This window comes from Toxotes jaculatrix, chromosome 3, assembly GCF_017976425.1.
Source record: "Toxotes jaculatrix isolate fToxJac2 chromosome 3, fToxJac2.pri, whole genome shotgun sequence".
NCBI classification, from domain to species: Eukaryota; Metazoa; Chordata; class Actinopteri; family Toxotidae; genus Toxotes; species Toxotes jaculatrix.
Genome location: NC_054396.1, coordinates 4082899 through 4104463, shown reverse-complemented (window position 1 = coordinate 4104463; position 21565 = coordinate 4082899). Strand labels below are relative to the sequence as shown.

Genomic DNA, 21565 nt, shown 5'->3' with positions numbered 1-21565 from the left:
AGCACACAGAGCTCAACGTGACAAAACAAGTAGTTAAATCCGTATAAAAAGTAGGTTGCCTTTATTAGAAGCTGGGAAACCAAAACATTATCAACATCGTCGTTGTTAATACTTTTTTTTTTTTTTGTAAGACCACAATATTGCCATTTGCATTTACCAGCATCATCATCATCATCATCGCTTCACACTTTTTCCACAACATGCAAAAGATTCAAGAGTTCAGCGTTCCTTTTCCACACCAGTGACAAAAAGCTTCTCCACTTGGTCTTCTGTAAGAATCACAACTTGGCTTACATTTTTACATTGCCAGTACAAGTGAAGGTAGATAGAAAAGAAACATCAAAAACAGTACAACAGAAGAAATCGTAGAATGGATGAAGAAGGAGAAATTCATAGCCTTATGCCATGTGCCTCCCGTGGGATGATAAAGAGGAACCTCATTCAAGCCCTCGGTGCTGTGAACTACAAGACAGTGTCTGATCCTACTGCAAACAGAGCTCTTGCAGCTTTACATTGGTATAAATAATTTTTTTTTTTCTCCCCTATTTATTTTCTTATTTGTATCCAATCATCTTCAAAATGACATTAAGGACCGGGTGCCAATTTAGGACCTGAATATAGAAAAACACACTAAGCTGCTAATGACAGTCGTAAAACAATCAAATGTGCTTCAGAACCAGGGACTGGGTTCGAGTGTGTCCTGTACACATTCAGGACTGATTTCTGCTGCAGTCTCGGGACCAATCAGAATTTCTCCTGACCAGCGCCTAATAAATGAGGTTTAGTTCCCAAGATCTTAACAGCAACTTTTCCTTATTTTTATTTATTTTCCTTTTTTTTTTTTTTTTTTTTTGCTTTGACATCAAACACTACTTATCGCAAAAAAGGACAATCTCACAAGTGCTGCACCTGATCTCTGAGTCACTAGTTTTGAGATCGTTTATGGCTTTGGATGGTCGGCTGATCATACAAATTGTTGACTTGTTCTAAGCCTAATTTGCTGCTTGTAGCAAAGACTTAAAACACGAGGACAGATTACATTCTCGGGCTTCCAGTGTTGATATCAGAGCCACTACTCAAACTCAACTCAATGAAAATTAAGGCATTAATAGACAAATGAATGCCAGATATATACTGAGCTGCCCACTTCGTCCCTTCAATCTTTTCTGAGCCTCAGTACTGTATAATTCTGGATTTAAAAATGTATCAGCTTGTGAAATACTAATGTGAGCAACAAAAAAGCTCTAAGAAACAAATGGACATGGATACCAACAGTAACCATTAAGCTGAAGGGACTGGGAGAGAGGGAGGGAGCAGAGAAAGAAAGGAGTAAAGACAGGAATAATTAAGGGAGGGATGGTCGGTCCAACCATCAGGCAGAACAGACTGGATAGGATCAACTTTTTTCTTTAAAATCAAGATACATTTTATTTCTTTTCTTAAAAAACAAACATTACAAAAAAAATCTGAATAGAGAATTAGAACAATGAACCAACAGGAGAAAAAACAACATTCATTTTTTTTAACCCTCAAAAAAAAAAAACAAAAAAAAAAAACACATCTCTTGCATTTCTTAAAAAAAAAAAAAGAAAAAAAAAACCCAAAACAAAAAAAAGATTTAGGGGTGCCTGGCACAACAGGTTGAATGTTGAGAAGATGCTGTAGCCATGCAGGGAGGGGGGCGGTCGGTGTATTCTGAAAAGGGTGGGGTGAGTGGGGGGGAAGGGGGAGGGGTTGCTTCACGTAGCATGGTGCATCATTAGAAAGCCCAACATATAACAACAGAAACCGTTTCACAGAGACAGCCCGCGGGCCGAGAGAAAAGAAAAGCCACGCCCTCTTACAGGAAGTACCCCACAGGCATACAAATTTAAACAGGTACATAAAAACACACACAAGTTGGCTTGAAATGTGTGACAGTGGCAGCAAACACTCAGCGGTGACCCACCACTCTGCCAGTAACACACCTCAAACTGGTTGATCTAAGCAGCAGCTACAAGTGGAATACTTTTCAAAATAATGCGCTTCACTTCATTCTCCACACAGCCACGCGAGAGTTCAGGGCATGGATATATTCTGAAAGAGGTCGAATGATCTTTAAAAGCAAAAATTAAAATATGCTGTGTTAACTGAAAAAACAGTTTTAAAAGGTTTAAAAAAAACAAAACAAAACAAAAAAACTAACAACGCCCTGTTAAAACATGCTCCTGGTTTTAAAAGCACAAGTACCAGAGAGAGAATAAAGGACATGTTGACTTAACATCGCTTTATAAATACAGCGCCTTAGTTACTGATACTGGGAAGATGTGAACAATACTCCCAGTAATCGCAGATATCAGCAAAGTAAACAGGGAAAAAAATAGTGCGGCCAGTCTTGTCAGATCACTGATAATCCCAGAGGAGGAAAAAACAAAAAAACAAAAACACAAACACTAGTTGTCTGTTCACACTCAGGACGGATGCTCACTAGCACTGAGCTCTTGGAAAGGTGGAAACTTTGCTGAGTTTTTACACTAAAATAATGCAGAAAGAAAATGATGACGACAGGAGGGTGGGTGAGGCTGAATGCTGACAGTAAAAACTCCTTGTATACGCCGTATGATCACACAAGCACAATGTCTTATTTGGGGGTGGGAGGAGGGGGGTGGGGCAAACCAGGAAAAAAGCAAACCAAGTCCAAACCATTGAGCCAGGCCACCAGGAGGAGGGAAAAAAAAAAAACACACAATAAAAAAGAAAAAGAAAAAAAAAATCTAAACGCAGAGCAACAAAAGAAAACAAAAACAGAGAGAGGAGACAGAGAGAGAGACATGGAGGATGGGCTTCAAACGGGTACCATCTTCTAGTCTTCTCCAGAGGGTGCCTCCTCTTCTGAGCCGTCCTCCTCCTCTTCGTCTTCCTCTTCCTCATCTCCTCCTGCAGCCTCCTTCGTCGTCTTGGGGGCAGGGGAGGTCTCTTTCTTCTCGGCCTCCTCTTCCTCCTCCTCCTCCTCCAGGGGACTCTCGGGGTCCTCCTCCTCCTCCTCTTTGGGTGAGCTCTTCTCCAGGGCCTTGGCGCTGGGGCGCCCCTTCCCCTTTCCTTTCATTGGGCTGGGTGTCACTGCGGGGAAGAAACATGCATCAGTTGGTGATCATCAGATTATGGTTCAGTCTTACTACAGCCTAACAAATCTCTGTAGTTATTTATTTCAAATGAACTTCCTAACATTTAAAAGCAAACATGATGATCACCTGTGGCCTTTAGTCGTGGTTTAGGGCTCTTCTTCTCTTTCTTGTCCGTCCGTCCCCGTCGAATCACCTTCTTGCTTCTCTTCTTGGAGTGACCATAGTCGCTGTCATCGTCGTCCTCCACCATGAAGTCCTCGTCGCTGCCGGACTCGTCGGCTGCACACAGAAATGACAGTCGTTTACAGTTTTGAGAAATTCTAGCACAGTACAGAGCAATTTCAAATAAAAATTCTGTTTCCTCTGAAGGATTTTCACAGCCCGAGAGTTTATAGCACTTTACAAGAAAAAAACAAAACACAAATTTTGTGTAGCAAATCAGTGTAACAGTGGGCAGGACAGAGGTACACACGGTCCATGTAGGGTTCCTCTTGGTCTTCGTGCTCCTCGTCCTCGCTGCCTCCGTCGCCCAGCAGGATCTCCCTCTGTTTGGACACAGCCTTGGAGGCCGCCTGGCGCACTGTACGCTTTCGACTCACTTCCCTGTCGTCATCGCTGTCATCTACATGACAAAACACACTCAGTTACACACAGCTTTGTGACATTACAGGTGAAAAATGACGGGACAGGCGTACAGAAGGAGGATGAAGTGCCTGTGTGGATTATGAATGAGTCATCTTGTTTTGGCGTGTTTTTGGATTATTACTTCACGCAGCAGCTTTCAGCAGAGTCCACACCAAATTTACTGACTGCTTCCACTAATGTGGTAACACATGAACACGCTTTTATTGGAAACTGAAATATAATTTTGTAACTAACTGAGCGTTGACTGTGTTGGTGACAGTGCCATCAATTTCTGCAAACGTGATAAACTATCAGTACTTTCCTGCTGTTCTTTAACTAATCTGTTTTTCTTTTCAAAACGTCCAACATGAGAAAGCTCGGTTGGTCACACAGACACAGACACACACGTAACATTCCCTCTGAAAGCAGCTTAGTCACGTGACAGCTGGGCATCCCCGCTTTACAGACCGTTTCAGAAAATGACGAGACCATGGGGGATACTAATTCCCCACAAGTGACAATTATTTTTATTAGCAATAATATGTTTTTATTGTCAGAAAAGTTTAAGTCAGAAAATAGTGAAAATGCCCGGAGGCTGTTTGGTCCAATCAAACACTCAAAACCCCAAAGATGTTCAGTTTAAAAATGATATAAAAGCAGCATAGTCCCAAAATGAAGTAGCTGGAACCAGCCAATGTTCAGCAAAACTGATCGATTGTTGAAAGTGTTGCAGACTCATTTTCTGTCCCCCCTGTCAGATCTTCTAAAGGGGCATTTCACTAATTTCATACAGTCTATGCTGCAGGTCTGAAGAGGAATGTAATGAGTCTTAGTCCTTCCAAGAAACTGTATATAATATTTAGACATAAATATAGATAATATAGACGCCATTCTAAACACAGACTCTGCTGATCACCCAAACACAACAGGGCAGAGACGTACTTTTAATGACAGCATTGTTTAGACTATCACTAGATTAATCACAAAAGACCAGAAGCCATTAACATTTCTTAGCTCTGCTCTGCAGATGACAGTGACTGAACGATCAGGCTTATGCAGTGTAGCTTTCATTCACAGTAATAAATCAAAGCTGCATGTCACAGTGTCTGGGAACGTTGGAGGCAAATGGCTCAATCAGGGGGGTTACCCACGACAAAGGGGCAATTAGACTTAAGAAGGACGAGTCCTCAGCCAACCACCAGTGTTACGGTGCATTCAATGACCTGTCAGGTTACCTGTAATGCAACAGTTAGGCCTCAGGTAACTTTAACAACACTGAGCATGCAAGACATTGTGATATGATAAATCACAGTTATAAAATACCAATTGTGTTATTTATGTGATTAGAAAAAGATAGACTCTTTAATAAATCATATAAATTATATCTTTTCTTGCACAGCTGTGTTTTGTGATTGTTCTGAGTGAATTAAAAAAACATTTTCACAGCTGACCTCATTCCCCACCAAACAAACTACTTAAAAAAGAGTCAATACGGGATTTGAAAGGATTTGGATAAAATGCTATTGAACAGCATCCCTAGATCTGGGTCACTGCTTCATGTCAGTTTCAGACATGAAGCTAGCAGGTAGCTCGGTGTGTACGACTAGCAGAGTGGACACAGGCACACACCATTGTTTTAAAGAGTACTGTACTGATTTAACATTGCACTAGTTAGGCTCACAAAGGGCTTTTGCTTTTCATATGTTCTTCTTCCTTGTCAAAAATGTGACGCCTACATTACCCACAGCGCAGTGCCACCTTCCACAGTATGGGCAGAGATTTAGGTGTGTTCTATTAGTAGTGGCTAATGTAGCCCCTAGCCTCAAACACAGATGAGGAACAGGAGCTGCAGAGTTCTGATAAGCACCCTCCTTTTTAACTCAACACTCCCATTTTTTCCACATTTTCAAACCTGTAGTCTTCACCCACAATGACTCAAGAGACATAACTTGAGGAAATCTATCAGACTTCACACAGCTCCCTCTGCAGTCACAAAAGGCTTTATACAAAACTTTTTCAGTGGGGATCCCAGAGACCTGGAGACAGACTGGATGTGTAAAACTGACACGTCACTTTAAACTGATCAAATTAAAAATGTCCGGGATTCGAAGCTTGGTATTAAAATCTACAACTATCTAGACAACAGATTCCAGCCTGGAGTTCAATTAGAAAATTGAACAATTTAAATTATGAAAATGGTCAGAAAAATCTCAACAAACTATTCAAGTGTGAACTTTTAATTATGTATTGGTATCAGATTCATGGAAATGAATGTGACATCCCACACACCATGTATCAAAGATTAACATAAAAAAAACAGCATATACTGTAAATATATTTCATATCCACAGTTTAAAAATAACCAGGTGGCTATGTAGGAGGAAGAAAGTGGATTATTACCTGCAGCCCGTTTTCTCTTTGGCCCCCTCTTGCTGGGCTTCTCCACCTTGCCTTTCTTTCCCTTTTTCCCTCTTTTTTCTTCATAGTCGCTTCCTCCATCTTCATCCTCCTCCTCTCCAAAGTCATTGTCTTCGTCATCGCTGCCAAAGTCATCTGCAGCAGCGAAACAGAGGGAAGTCAGTGAGCCGGCATTCCGGCGTTCAGTCTCCACTAATGAGAGTCCAGCTGTTTCCACCGAGTGCTTGAGCCAACCTTCTCATCTAAATCAGAAAACAGACTTACTTACCTGCTGAATCATTTTTGGGTTTAGGGAGCTTGTCATCAGAGTCCTCACTGGAACACAGGATAAAAAAAAAAAAACACAAGGTCTTAGCAACTAAAGTACATGTAGCCTGGGAGACCAGGATCAAGACACAGGTTTCATCTGCATTTTATTTGGTAAATAAATACTCACTAAACAAGCAGTAGGGGATGGGTACCAAGAATTGGTCTTAAATCTGTACTGATAAGCTCATGAGCAAAAACTTGTAAAGAAACACTTTTGTTTCTGTTTCCTTTTCTTTTACAATATGAAGTAAAAAAAAAAAATCTTTTTAGATTCAGTGTCAGGTGTATATACATACCAACATGCTGACTGAACAGCATGATCAGCACTCAGGCATTTGTTAGAATAAAAGAACACTTTTTGCAGCACAACATTAAAGAGGCAATAGAGAGGTTTTTTTGGTTTAACTTAAAATTATGAAGTAAATCCTGATTACACAGTGTGGTGGGTATAGAATAATGACACCATCTGTGTTTACACTGGTTCCCTATAAGCTTCACTGTGTAATTCCATTTGCCACCAGGTACAAAATCTCCCGGGAAAATTAAGGCTCCATTTATGCCACAAAGGAAGTAAGCCTGCTATTGCGCAAGAAAACAGGAAGAGGATATCACTTTTGTTTTCCCTGGTAGCTCTTGGTAGCTTTCCCCAGTAACTGTGGAAACTGCCTGGCAAAGGACGAAGTCCTGTTGTTGAAGGAGGCAAAGACAAAGACAGAGAGTGACAGAAACCGAGGTAAAGCAAGAGTGAACCTCAGACCGTCAAATCACTCGAAAGCTCCAGGACTTGAGAGGGTTCAGTTGGAATCATCTCCTCCTCTTATTATTACAACGGGGTGTTCGACTCTGCTTTTATTATAGCACAGAGATCAGGATTTCTAATTTAAATTGGCAAATGAACATCGGGCTGCTAGTATTATTTAGCTAGTTAGTTAGCTAACACTACCTATGGTAGCTGATGCCAGCCCTAACAGTTAGAAGCCAGAAACCATCATCTATGTTTCACTGTCTTTGATGATCTAAACAAAGACAATGTTATCTGGAGCAGTGGTGAAACCAACTGTAGTCTATGATGATGGTTGATAAGCAGACAGATGGTTTAATAATTTTATTGTGTCTTGTGTTGTTGGTAGTTGCTAGGCTCTGAGGAAAACAGAAAACCATCCGGTCTTTGCGACGGCGGTGTCAGCAGCAATACCGCTTGGAAATGCTAAGCTGGAACAGTTGAAAAGGTGTCTATTTAAACCACAAATTAAACAAACTATTGTGCGACTGGCATGTTGATGGCAGGGATGTCCACCCATCGATGTTTTAAGAGTAATGACAGTAGATTTTCCCCCAAGAAGTTGTTTCAAAAAATGTTGGGATGTTCTAGACTGAGAGCAAATGGCAGAGTCATGAGAGTCTTTTCCCTGTGATATAAATGTCATAGCAGACACTGACTCTAAATTCCAATATTTAACGATGTAAAACTAGTTTCTAGCATTGACACTACCCATTAACAGGGATTTTAGAGAGGCAGTGCATCACACACTGCACCAACAACGATTCGAATGCAGCTTGTCTCCCTCCTTCTCAGTGTCCTCCTGCTGAGATTCTCTCTGTCTTCCAGCTCACCCACCAGCCCCGCTGTGTCTCACACACTGCCTCAGCACACCTGACTGTCTCCCCTCCTAAACACGGATTTGAACAAAGACCTATTTCCTCCATAAAGGCTGTCTAAACCTACCCAGGCCTAAACCTCTTTACTCTTGTTGGACCTAACCTGCTAGATCCCGGTGTCTTACTGCTGACTGTGCCTGTCTACCTTTGTGGTGGTTTCCCTTTCCAGCCTGCTCATACAGAATATGCTGTGTTCCTGACTGCTGGATCCTCAAGGCCAGATCTGCTCCTCTCTGCATCAGGGTGTTGATGTGGTTAAACAATAGATGGCACAGGACTGATCCATGTAACATATGTGAGTGTGTTGTGGTTGTGCGTTCAGTAAGATAGCTACTGTGTATAATAAACCAATTTATAAAAAATATCACAGCGCTAAATGTACTATAGCATTTATAGGAGGATATTAGAGTTATGACAGTGTCTGCAGAGGGCTCACCTGTCGTCCTGTGAGTTCTTTGAGCGCTTGTGCTTGGGCTCACGAGGGGCTGTGCGCACCTTCTTAGGCTTATCGTCACCATACTCCTCATCTACAGAGAGAGGACAACCTTTTAGTCTTTCACATGTGTCGCATGTGTCCACACAAAAAGACAAGTTCACAGACCAATACTTTTTTTTTGGTCCTAGTAGCTTTCTCTTGATATTTTTTTCACTGTTTACTGCAGATTTTTTTGGAGGTCGTCTATGAGAAAAACTGAGATGGTGCGCAAGAACTTGCACAATAGTTTTGCTGACACACTCACACTGTATTTGCTCAATGTGTATCAGACTCCGTCTGCTAGCATGGGATTACCGAACAAAAGAGACTAAAGGTCTTGGTAGCAGCCTTCAGATCTCGAGCCGCCCCTTAAATAACTGGGATCAATGTGAAATGAACAGACTGACCAAATGACAGATACAGCCATCCCTACAGCTGTCATGTTTTCAGCTGGAATGAATATCCAACAGGCTGGCATTCTTTAATATTAAAAGGTGTTTATTTATTAGACACATTTTATGTATTTTATACATTTTAGAACATTTTTGTCCCAGTACTGTATTAACTTGGCAATATCAGTATTCTACAGTACAAGGCTGAACAATATGACAGTATACTGTAAACCAGGAGAAGTTTATTGTTAAGAGACACTGCTGTATTATTTACACTGTGGCAGCTGTAGCCAAAATATTTCTGGTTGTATTTGACAATTGAGGACAATGTTGCTCTTCACTAAGCAGGACTGCTTTATGGTGATATTGAATGGATTTTTATGTATTTAATTTGCAAAATCAGGCAAAAGCTGACATTCCTACTTTATCCATGAACAACCTCTCAGTTGACTTTCCAGAAAATGTATTATGTCACTGTATATATGGATATCATGATGTAGAATATCATACAAAGTGATAGTGATAGAAGATTTTATCCATTTTACCACATATATTCACACACATGTAACGCCTCTCTTACCTGCATCGTCAGACTCGTTGAATTGTGAGTAGTTCACCACTTTCCTGTTCCTGTGAAGAAGTACACATATTACATCAGGTTACATTTACAAAAGGACGAAGCTGCTTCACTACCCACATCTGATATTAGACATGTCATTGGGTGCTGGAAGGTGGAGGGTGGGCTACAGAGCTATTCGACAGGCAGCATCAAGTCAGCTGTGTATGAATGTCTGAAACGTTTTATTTGGTTTGAGAAACCACAAACAGCCTCCAGCTGGGGGCACTGAACTGGACACTGGTCCACCTTCTACTGTTTCCACGGCTAATTTGGCAAAGTGTATGCAGGAAGCCTCAGGTGACAGCAGCCAACTATAGTTCAGGTAACACACACCTTTAGAGGACTGCGTGGCAGGGCTGACACAAACCCGAGCGATGGTTCAGGTTAAAACCCACTGAAAAAAACATCCCTCCTCCTACTTTGAATGAAGGGCAACGCTATTTGAATAGCACCTTTTAAACATGATTTATAGTGCTTGGCATGCACTATACAAATACATTATAGAATTACAAAGAAAAAACAAAGAGTCAAATACATTTAAATACATTTTCTGACACAGACGTACCAAGTGCAGTGATCACACTGAACAACTGGTGGCACCCAAGATCATCTGCAAGCTCTGTCTGGAAAACTTTGTATGTGTGGATCCTAACCAGGTTAAATACCACACTGGAGCGGTGTAGAGTGTGTGGTGCTGGGAGTGGAGGGAGGGGGACGGGTAACTGTGCCATAAACCTTTACGAGTACTTAGATTACAACAACAGGCACACAGCGACACTCACCACAGTAAAAGACCCAGACATGTGAAACAGCAGCCAGTGACATACCCTCCAAGCTTTCCACACATCACCATTCACATCTCAGGGATATCAGAGGGAGCAAGATACTATTTTTCCAACCAGCTCAACTCTGATGAGTCACCAAACTGTGGACAAACATGTGTGAATCTGATGATACAATTCATGATGTAGGGGATTTCTATAAGACGCAGCTAGTCATGGACTGAAGGGTACACTGTGTTATGACAACTTTCTAAGTCTAGAGCGCAATTTTCATTCAGCGTTATGATTCATTCGCACTTCTGAATGTGCGCCGCCCCTTTCCCAACCATCGCTTTCAACCAGAAACTAAAACAGATGAAAGGAAAACATCAAAAGTATATTCATGAGGCGGTGCTGAAGTAGCTATCGCAACTTATAAAGGCCACAAAGATTAATCGATGGAAAACTAATCGACAACTCTTTTGATCAGTGATTAATTATCATTTATTGTGCTTCTATTCCAGCTTGCTAAGGGCAAAATTTAGTTTGACAAGAAAAAATTACAGTCAAGAAATATAAGGAAAAAATGTGGATTAAAAAGAAATGTAGGCTAACTTAACTTTTAAAAATAGCATGTTTAAAGTCCTGCACAAATGAAGCTCTGTGGAAATGCCTTTATTTTTGTCCTCCGTTGCTATAACAGTGACAATTACCAGCTGCTACTGTTCAACATTAACTCTGATGCAGAGTTGTTAAGAGAGCTGATCAGTCACGTTAGAATATCAGTCTTTTAAACTCTAACCTACCTTTTTTTTTTATTATAGATTAACACAACAATCAGCAGATTAATCACATACAATATAAAATGTCTGAAAAATGGCCACACATCACAATCTCCCAGAGGCAACGCTGACTTCAAACACCTCGTTCTGTCCGACCATCAGAACAAACCCAGAGATGTTCACTTTACTATCACGAGGCAAAGAAAAGCATCAAATACATACAACTGAAAAGCTGCACTTTGTTTGGCACTTCTGATTAAAAAATAACTAAAGATTAATCAAATATCATAATGTTTATTGACCTTCTATTAATTCGTTGGCTAACCGTTTAGCCTCCAGCTAACTTAAATCCTGCCTTTGTGTTTATTTGTTCCATGACACACATCACGTTTTCGTTCTATCATATATTGTATCAGCACATCTCCACACACTGAACTACAAGCCCAGAGGGAATCCAAATCCTGATTTGTTGAAAACAAAAGAATTTGTTACATCCTTCCCCTGATCTTTGTCCACATAAACTGACATTTGGGCTTGAACAGGAAAATGTCTGCAAGTAATTTATCAAATTAAAATACCAAACACTTCCTAGATAAAGCCAATCATATGTGATCATTTATACCAACTTGTGATTTGTTTGTATTTCTTAAGTTAATTATGAAAGCAGCTGTTACCTGCAGCTCTGATTATTCTGTTAGATTGTTTCTTATAATTACATTTTACAGAACAGCAAGACAACAGCAGTTTGCTGTGTTTTAATAGCAAAACTGTACAGTGGAAACTGTGACGGGAATTCATTCAACCACAGGAGAGAGTAATCTGAATTCTCTAACATATTTTTTTTTTTTTTTACAAATTTATATTTTGCAATAACACATCATTTTACTCATATGCACACAAGTGCCCTATGCACCAAAGGGCATTCAGAGTGTCAATCAGTACATGTGGTGATAATCGTTATCCTCAAAGCCCCTCGCGTGACCCATTTCAAAACTTTAAACAGCTGTTCCAAACACAGAAGCATATGTTGAAAATGGCTGGCTGACTGAATGAGGAGTGCTACGCTTCAAGTAGGAAAGTAACCGAGATTCAGACCAAACTCAGCTCTGCATTAAAAAGAAAAAGGCAAGCACTGCACTGTTTCAGGTACCAGAGAGAAAATGTTCATCAGACCCAAAAACAGTGCACAGCACTTCATGATAAAGGCTGCGCAAGTCTGATCTGCTGGATTGGTATCAGCCCAGATACTGACACTGCCATACAGATCAGGTATTGGACAGACCTGACCAATCCACATTAAATACAGTTCCTTCATCAATGTAACAATAAAATTCACTGTCTACTGTAAGTTGCATTCATTCAGTCACAGCAGTTCAGGTTTTAGTGTCACAGCAATACCCTGTGCATAATGCAGTCATATTTATCACAGTGAGTTCCACACACCAGCTCCCTGCACTCGCAAAAGCTCGGGACAAGAGCCGGCCCGTACCCCTAAGGTTAATTAACCACACAGGCTACTTTAAAACTCATCCAGACTTCATTTAAACAGGGCTTGAATGGTGGCTGGTATGAGGTTCCCTGCCTTTTTTTTTTGTGTAATGTACTGTCCTCGCTCAGTCAGCTCCCACTTGTTGTTGATGTAATGAGAAGTGACACAGATAACCAATTTTGCAGTAATCATTTGTCCACATATGAAAAGTGACTGCCCCGCTGCAGTCAGTCAACTGGATTCTCAGCTCTGGAATGATGATGAATTGAAGGGGCGAGAGTTTGTGTCATAGGAGCTGATAATTAAAAAAAAAAATCATGGCAGCTAGTTAGGCGTAATAAAATTGCATTGGTTTAGTGTTTTTTTTTTCCTTTTCATGTTTACTTCACCCGCTGCCCACCAACATTTAACTCATTCTTACCCAAGCATTACTACAGGCATTACTACATATTTTTTGTACCCATTACACATAATTCTAGCAAGTAACCCATCGGGCCGGTCCTGAAACAAGCCATTTAAAACGATAGCAGTGATAACAGATTGGTAGTCATTATCAGCAGATATGAGTTTAGATATTGGGATCGGTCAGATCCGCATTATCAGCAGAAATCAGCAGATATAAAACACATCTGCCTGCACAAACTGTGCACAGGACAGGAACATAAAAGCCAGTGATTTGCTGTTGGTCTGTGTTTTATTATAGGTTCTGATGAAAGTAAATGTCTGGCTGATGAAGAAAACTGTATGACCAAATCTTCAGAGCATCAAAACACAGTATCTCTTGAGTTGTTCCTCTGACCTAAATATGTAGTAAGACCGCAATACTGTATTAGTATGGATTATATATAAACATTTGTTTTCTTTAAAATTCTCCTGTGGATATATTATTCTTACATATCAGAGGAGAGGGCGTTACACTTCTTTCTAAATAAATATATTAATAACACAGGAGACCCCCTTTCTTTTAAGTAAAGTTATTACTCAAACCTGATTCCACCCTCTATAATTTTCATACAGCCCATAAAGATTTGTTCAGGTCTAAATAATGTACACCGTTTTCACTTAAAGACAGAGGATGTGGCTCAGTAAAACACTCCCATTTAGATGCAACAAATGAGGCATTTAGAAGCCGAGAAACCGCGAGATTTCGAGGCTCAACTTTACGTTAGATTTGACTGCATTAAATGACTTCTAATCAAGTTAAAGGGCATTTTAATTTGGATTAAAAGGGTCTGTAGACACCTCATGCTTTATAATCACAGTGGGGATCTTGCACTGGGGGGGGTGTGGTGACTTTTTGTAGTTCTCCGCCTTCCTCTGACATCAGCCAGCAGTGTTAATTTACTGCCAGCACTGAAAATGTAGATCCGCTCTCCCTAGTTTTTTCCCCCCACCAACACCGACATTTTTGTTGGCTAATACACGATTTTCTGTTGGTCTGAACCTATAAAAACGTTTTAAACTCAGTGCAATGCGATGTAATGGAGACTACAGCACGACGTGCCCAGTCTGCGCGGTAACAAGATCAAATCCTGAGGCCGACCACCACCTCCTCCGGTGGTTTTTTTTTTTTCGCTCTCTCCTTTTTGTGGGGGGGTACTAGCGTTTTAGAGCCTCCCCTGGATGAATGGGTAGCCATATTCTCATTCTCAGTCAGAGAGGGAAAAATATTACCAGGCCTGGTTGAAGTGAGCCGTAAAACGTAGCTGGTTAAATCACACCGACTAATTTTCCGCTTGGCCTACATAGCAGCCAACAATGCACATCATGGACCCATTTAAAAGCATGATAGACACGACACAGCGGCGGGCTGCGCGTATCTCCACAAGACATGGCGAACAGTCCACACCGCTGGGATCCATGTTAGAAAAAGAGGGTGCACACACAAGAAGGGAAACACACACGCACACGTTCCCATTATTTTTTCATGAAATAAACAAATTCCCAGCTCATAAAACACACCATGGTCGAGGCGTGCATGTTAACTGCGACGCCTGCCAGCACGTCGTCGTTATTAACTTACGGAGAGCAGAGGACAGATTTAGCACACCTACCTCACTGGTCTTGACATTTTGCAGGAATACTGTAGAGGTTAAGGATGTAAGAAAGGGGGAGAAGAAAAAAGCACAGGGAAAAAGAAATGTAGATTCCCGCTCTGCAAAACACCGAGGGGAGCGAGGTTGACGCACAACTCCACCGTCTGAGCTAGCGCGTGAAAATAAAAGTACGACAGCGACTTGTCCTCCCAACGCAAATAATCTTAATTTTTTTTTTACCTTCAGCTACTCAAAATGGTGAATAAAACAAACTGAAACTGCAGCCTGTGTGCAACCAAACCCGCGGCCTTGAGGGGAGGGTCCTCTACGGCAAGCACCGCCCCCGCGGCACCCTGAGAGGAGCAGCTTGGCGCCCCTCTGCTCCCATTGGCCAATTTGAACGACAAATTCAATTTTCATTGGATACTTTAGGTGCTCATCAGAACACTTTTAGCATATAGTTCCCCGCCTCCAATAGCATGCTCGGTTGAAGTAGCACTGTTAAGAAAACAAAAAGAGGGCCTCAGGTTGGATGCAAACATTCAATTCACTGAGGGTCCCAGAAGACCATAAAGCAACATTGCAATTATAGGTTACATCGTGCACAAACATTGTGCATGTATGATGATAAAGTATAATATATTTCAGTTATCAGATTTACTGTGGCATTGCTGATACTGAGACTAGCCTTCTTCTGTTTCACCTGGCAGACTACTGCAGCGTGAGATGCAGGCTGCGAGCACTTGTATCTATAGCATTACAGCTGTAAAGCCTATAACATTACAGTTACAGGCTATACGCTTTATTTCAGAGATAGAATTCACATAGTTAGGCCTGTTTTCTATGTTCAAACTGTGATGAGAATCTGTTACTAAAATTCACTGATATTTATGACAAAAAAAAAAAAAAAAAAGCCTGCTCTTATCAAACCTATGTGCTGACCCAGGATAACCTCGTATTTTCAGCTGATCCGAAAGCATCAACATGCAGGACTAGCGGCATGAACCTGTTCCTGACTTGCTATTTTCTCACTTTGCTATAAAAAGGTGAACAGGAATTTGTGAAATAACGTTATAGTTAATATATGGTACCCCACAGTATAAAAATAATGTGCACCACTTCATCTGCATTGTTTTGAATCTCCAGTGATTTTTAATGAACTACAGATGAGCAGCTCTGTTTAGCTGATATAAATCTGTAGTTTAGCCTTGATGTATGACTACAGTTGAACACCCTGGTTCTTATAATGATGACCACCTGTGATTTGCTTTGACTGCACAGACTGTTTCCACAGACCGTTTTGTTGTTCGCTGGCTTGTTTTCATAAGTTTTTCTGTTCACCGCCTTGTTTTTTGGTTCATTGTACGAACAGACCCTCCAGGATTCTGGTATCCAGTTTTTTTTCGGTAAAAGTGTATTTTATTTTCTTAAGTTTCCAATGTAAATTAACTTTAGTTTTGAATTAATTATAATGTGTACAATGCACCTCAAAAGTTGATGTGTTTCTTCCTTTGTGTTCTGACCAGAGAAATGGAGACAATTAGCATCACATTTAATATCACAGTTAATGTGAATTATGAATGCACCTTGCTAACCAAGCTAGCTAGCAACTGCCACCGTTAGCATTTGCTATGCTAACGGTGCCTGGCCCCTCTGGACTGGTAACCACTGTTAAACACTGTTAACCACTGTTAACTCACGCATTAATGTAACGTAATGTTTGTGTTTGTGACATGTGACCAAGTTTCAGAGTATTGTGTTACTGTGCCTCAAATATAACAGATTGTCAGGACAGGTGCATGAATGTCTGCTTCAGCTGAACTTACAGGATTAAATGAACAAACTCGTACATGACAAATGTTCTATACACTGTGTTCTGTACGTAAGAACACACATCTAACTCTTTTGTGATATGAACTGCAATATTTGAGTAAATTAAAAAGGACCCATCCAAAACAAGTTATAGCCTACTACCTGCCTCCAAGTGCTGCTTGTGAACTGATTTTATCTTTGTTTCCTTTTTTCAAAAATTTCCTTTTTTTTTTTTAAGTTAAATAACGGCTGTGATAGAATGAATGTAATTTTTAAAATGTATTTTTCTTCATTGATACTAAAAATGATTGTATTTTTTAATGTATACTGTGACAATGACAGTGTTTTCTAACTATTATAATCACCATTTTGTTGTCAGTATTGCCTTTTGAAATGCAAATAAATATGTCTGAGTCAATGAATCATGTTCTCAAAATGTGTCTTTATTGTCATTCAGGATGTCCCTAAAAGCATTTGTAACAGCTGTGCCCGACTTGGTCTTAAGACATCTGACCCATGCATATTTTAAAAAAATACGTAATTATCATTATACCAAATCAGCTTAGAACTGTTTGACGAAACTTTGTTCCAGGGAAAATGTTTAGCTGCTTTGGCATTGAGCATATACGCATCCTGTCCCAATAAAAAGCACTTTACTTAGGTGTCACCCCTGTAGACTCCCTGACTGCATTGCAAAGCTTATTCACACTTCCAAGACCCCCTGGATGAGCTAGATCATAACAGTTTTTTTTTGTTGTTTTTTTTTACAGTTTTTCCATAATTGAGATGAGATACAAATGACAGGATTGTGTTTGCAACACACCTTTTTATTCACACAAGCATATAAAGCACACAAGCATATAAATATGACAAAAATAGTAATAAAACGGATATCTTACATGAATAAAAAAAAGAGTATATCATAATACAAAAACAAAGATTTAAAAAATAAAATGTAAACTTATCAGTGGTTATCTCGGGAATACATTCACATCTGTGGTTTCAAAGGGTTTCTTTTCTTGCTTCTTTTATTCCTCATCAATCTGATGCTTTTCAGGACTCAGTTATCATGTGTAATTGTTCAACTTTAAGAAAGTTGTTTTCACTGGCCAGAGTGTCATACATTTCTCAGTTCTCAGTTCTTCAGTTCGTGTAAAATAGCTTCTGCAACGTCTTGAATCCTGGTTTCAGCACCAAAGACACAATCTGAACACAGGAAACATGAGATTGTGGGGATGAATCGGTCCAGAGCCTCTTTATAACCTCTTAAAAATACCCGGGGATCCCTGTTAGGCACTCATGGTGTTTCTGGCTGGGGTGATTGATCTGACATCTGTAGCACTGCTCCTCCCAATACTTGTACAAAACATTGTTAAGCAAATGGATGACGCTGAATTTAACAGCGTCTGCTGACTTTTTAGGCAGTGCGGTGAGACAATTACTGTTCAAAAGTATGGAGATGCTTGAGGGGAAGGTCTGAAATGCTGATGGCCGGGGGACTGCAACAGATCTCTGAAAAAATATATACATAGTTAAACAGACGTGCACATGAAAAATAATTCACACTACCTAGTAGTCACCGTGCCTGATGATTTTCGGCCTACACATGACACGAGCTTGCGCCCCAAAGGGGTGGCAGGGCTATAACACGTGAATACACACACGCACTTCTTCATGAAAAAGTGTCAGTTATATAGCACTATCATGTCACATCTGTGGCTGGAACTAAAAAAAGAAATGAAACAGGTCATCATCACTCTTCAGACACTTGTAGCTTGACATTTATTTGGCAGCCAGCAGAAAACACAACTGTCTCTCAGGGAGCAGACAATAGACTAGACTCTCAACTCTCGTATATTCAGTGTCCCATTCATCTGAATGCATTTTTTTTAAATCATAATCTGTCAAAAATCAGTTTTCTGAATCAGTTTAAGTTGACTTATTTGATTAGAGCTTCATTCAGGTTGTCAGATAATTACCATGACATTTCATTGCTGCTGCATAGATGAATTATTCTATCCTTTATTTACATCTTACTTCTGCTTCAGTTGCAGGTTCATTTATACACAGGAAACAACGATGTACCACTAATATTTACAGTTGTACAAAAACTAGAAAAAAGATTATTCCGTTAAACTGAAAATTAACACACACAGTTCCTTGTTGGCGTACTTCATACATGTGAGAATTCATGAGTGTAATGGAAACAGCAGTTTGAGTTGAATGTTTAGTTTTTTATTTTATTTATGTAATGTTTAATTTAATGGAAACTGTAACATCCGGAGTAAACCCACGTCACCACTGAGGTGGCCCAGAATAAGTTAACCTCATTCTCATGGAGGAAATCTGGATGTGAGGGAGGACTGGAGCTCTTTATTAATTTCATCTTGAAAGCCCATATCATTTTCTTCTTCAAGATGAAGATTTCTTAAATGACAGCAGCACTGTTTATACATCTGAAGATGTTGCTGCAGTGCTTCGTTGTTCCAGTGCTGTCAGGGAAGTGAGTCTTGCCTTTCTCTTCATGGCTTCACAGTTGACTCTGGACCAAGTCTTCAGTCCCAGCTCTATGTTCTTCGGTCTGCCACAGAGGTGGCGATGCAGTTTCCAAGTCAGCCAGCACCATCTCAGGATGGCCCCGCCTCTTACACAAGTCCTTGAAAATGGCCTTGTCAAGGTTTTTTAGAGTTTCTGGGATGATGTTCAGATCCATGCCTTCGACTTTGGCCCAGATTTTTCAAACAGAAGTTGACCAATGTCCCATATGTTGTCAGTGGTCCCTGTCACTTTTGCCTTCCTGAGAGACAGTGTGACGAGCCTCTCCACCAGAATCCTGACAGAATTTTTCTTTTCTTCCCGTGCTGTGTCGTCCTCCACATCTCTGTGCACTCTGAGGCAGAAGCTGCAACAGCTGCCAAAGGTGCTGTCTCCTCTGTGAGCTGTGAGACAGTGTCCATCAAAGAGAGTGTCAACCCTTCACTGTGGCTGTCAGCCCGAGTGTCCAGCCACCTGCGCATCAGTCCCAGGAAACAATTCACCTCATCACGTATGTCATCATAAATTTCAGCCTGTGATGGTCGAACGCTCACCCTCAGGCAGGTTCCCCCTTCTTTAGGTCCCTCTGTAATAATTTCTTGCATTGTGTAGGAGATCACTGAGCTCAGAATATGCGATGCTTGGATGTCCTCTGTCAGAGGCAGAGCAATAACTTTCACCATGAATAGTGAAAGCATTAACTTTCACCATTCATGGTGAAAGTTAATGGTTTCAGCTTTGGGGTCGTTCTGGAATTTCTGCTTCAACTGTGCCAGCACACCATAAATTAGCGCGATGGCTAGCCTCCTTGCGACAGAGTTTTTGATCTTCCTTTGTACTTCTTTGGAAGCAATTCTGTGCTTCTCTGTCTGGCTTAGGCCTGCAGGTTCAGTCTTAACTCATTCGTTCTCTTCAACAATTGTCTGAGCAATGTCCTCTGCAACAATTTCAATCTCCAGAGACACTTCCGCCTGGAGCAGCTCATAGTCGGGATCTAGCACTTCTTTCAAAAGACCTTTTGTGATTGATTGTACTCACCTCTTTGAGAATAATTTCCTTTATTTTTTTCACTGAGACAGTGCTGTCTTATTTAGCTTATTTAGCTACTAAGATTACTTTAACAGTTAGGAAGTTTACCTTGAATTATGGAAACTATTTTTATTAGCAACTCAGTGCGGCACAGCCAAGAGCCTGGAGAAGTCAGGTTTCTGGTGTAGATGGCTATAGAAAATGTCCTTGTGGTCTCACTCAGACCTGCCTTTCGCTCCTCCCAAGTCCCGCCCTCTTGGCCAAGTGTAGTAACGTTTGTCTCCAAAAAAACCAAGATGGTAACAGCCAAATGCCTCGAGGCTTCAGCGTTACTGTTGTTTCCTTATTATGTTATTTCCTCTGTGGTTCTGATTGGCTGTCAGCAGTCCAACACAATCATACATCTGAACAAACATAGCTAATTTGCAATACTCATCCCTAGGCGGGCCTTCAATTACAAATTGTGCAGTCTATGTGCACAAATCACTAGATGCAAGTGGATCTGTTTTCTGTTTATGCAGTTTTGATGCTAGTTTACTATTTTCTTTCCCACAAACTCATGTGGTGTTTGGGTGCTGGTTAAAAGTTGTGTTCTGATGAAACAAGTACAGGTGGACGTCCATCACGGAGAATTTTTTTTTAAATGCAGGCTATACAGTTTAGGGTAAATTCAATGAGCTGTGGACATAACAAGGCAAAAATATACATTTTAGATGCACTGTTTCTGTCCTGGTGATGGAGGACTTTCATATCCTGTGACCTCCCCCCAAAGAAGCAAACGTTTAAGTGAGAAACCGAGTTGACAAAGTTTTGTTGGTGTAACATGGCACTTCTTGATTCTGAGAGTACATGTATTAATGTACATGCTGATGCCAAAATTCCTCAATGTTAGTGTTGCATGCTAAGTGACACAGATGCTAGCAAGAGTGGGTACACGCATTGGTTTGCAGTTAGAAACTAGAACTCGTTCACTGGTCAGAACCACTGTCTCACTCATTCATTCCAACCTGTCTGAATTTCCTCAAAAGTCATTTACTTCCTCTAAAACTGAGACACCAGAGTGCAACTCAACCCTACGTGACTGTATTCACAGTTTACTGTACAGTATGTTCGTACACTAGTTATAATCATGATTAAGAATCTTGTATATTTCAAAAGCTGTGATATTAATTGTATATCTTACATGAATGTGATTAAATTGTGATTTCAATCATTTAGGGGTGACACAGGTACAAGCAAGCAACATTTTCAAAGCCACCTGTCAAGACTGCAGAGGATCTGTATTTGATTGCTGAAAGATATACCTGAAGAACTGTCTTAAGTGACTTTGACCATGAAAAGCTGATCCTCACAGGTGAGTCTGAGACATTTTAAAACTATCATCTTACAGAGGTTCACACTTTCAGTTTAGCTTGAAAGGTGCAAATAAATGAAATGAAATAAAAACATCTTCACATTTACAACATGTCTTGAAGCAAATTTATCAAATGCTGTCAGTGTATGTGCTTATTGGGAGCTGTG

At 40.5% G+C, this 21565-nt stretch overlaps 1 protein-coding gene across 1 annotated transcript; it reads right to left on the bottom strand.

Moving 5' to 3' along the window:
- Window positions 1-456: 456 nt before the first annotated feature.
- On the bottom strand, window positions 457-14971 carry nucks1a (nuclear casein kinase and cyclin-dependent kinase substrate 1a). Its single transcript, XM_041034785.1, has 8 exons — window positions 14687-14971; window positions 9562-9611; window positions 8551-8641; window positions 6415-6461; window positions 6129-6281; window positions 3577-3726; window positions 3231-3383; window positions 457-3099 (listed from the first exon to the last, which is right to left on the bottom strand). Exons 1-8 carry the CDS (start codon window positions 14701-14703, stop codon window positions 2843-2845), a joined length of 918 nt encoding a protein of 305 aa, XP_040890719.1. The 5' UTR covers window positions 14704-14971; the 3' UTR covers window positions 457-2842.
- Window positions 14972-21565: the final 6594 nt, after the last annotated feature.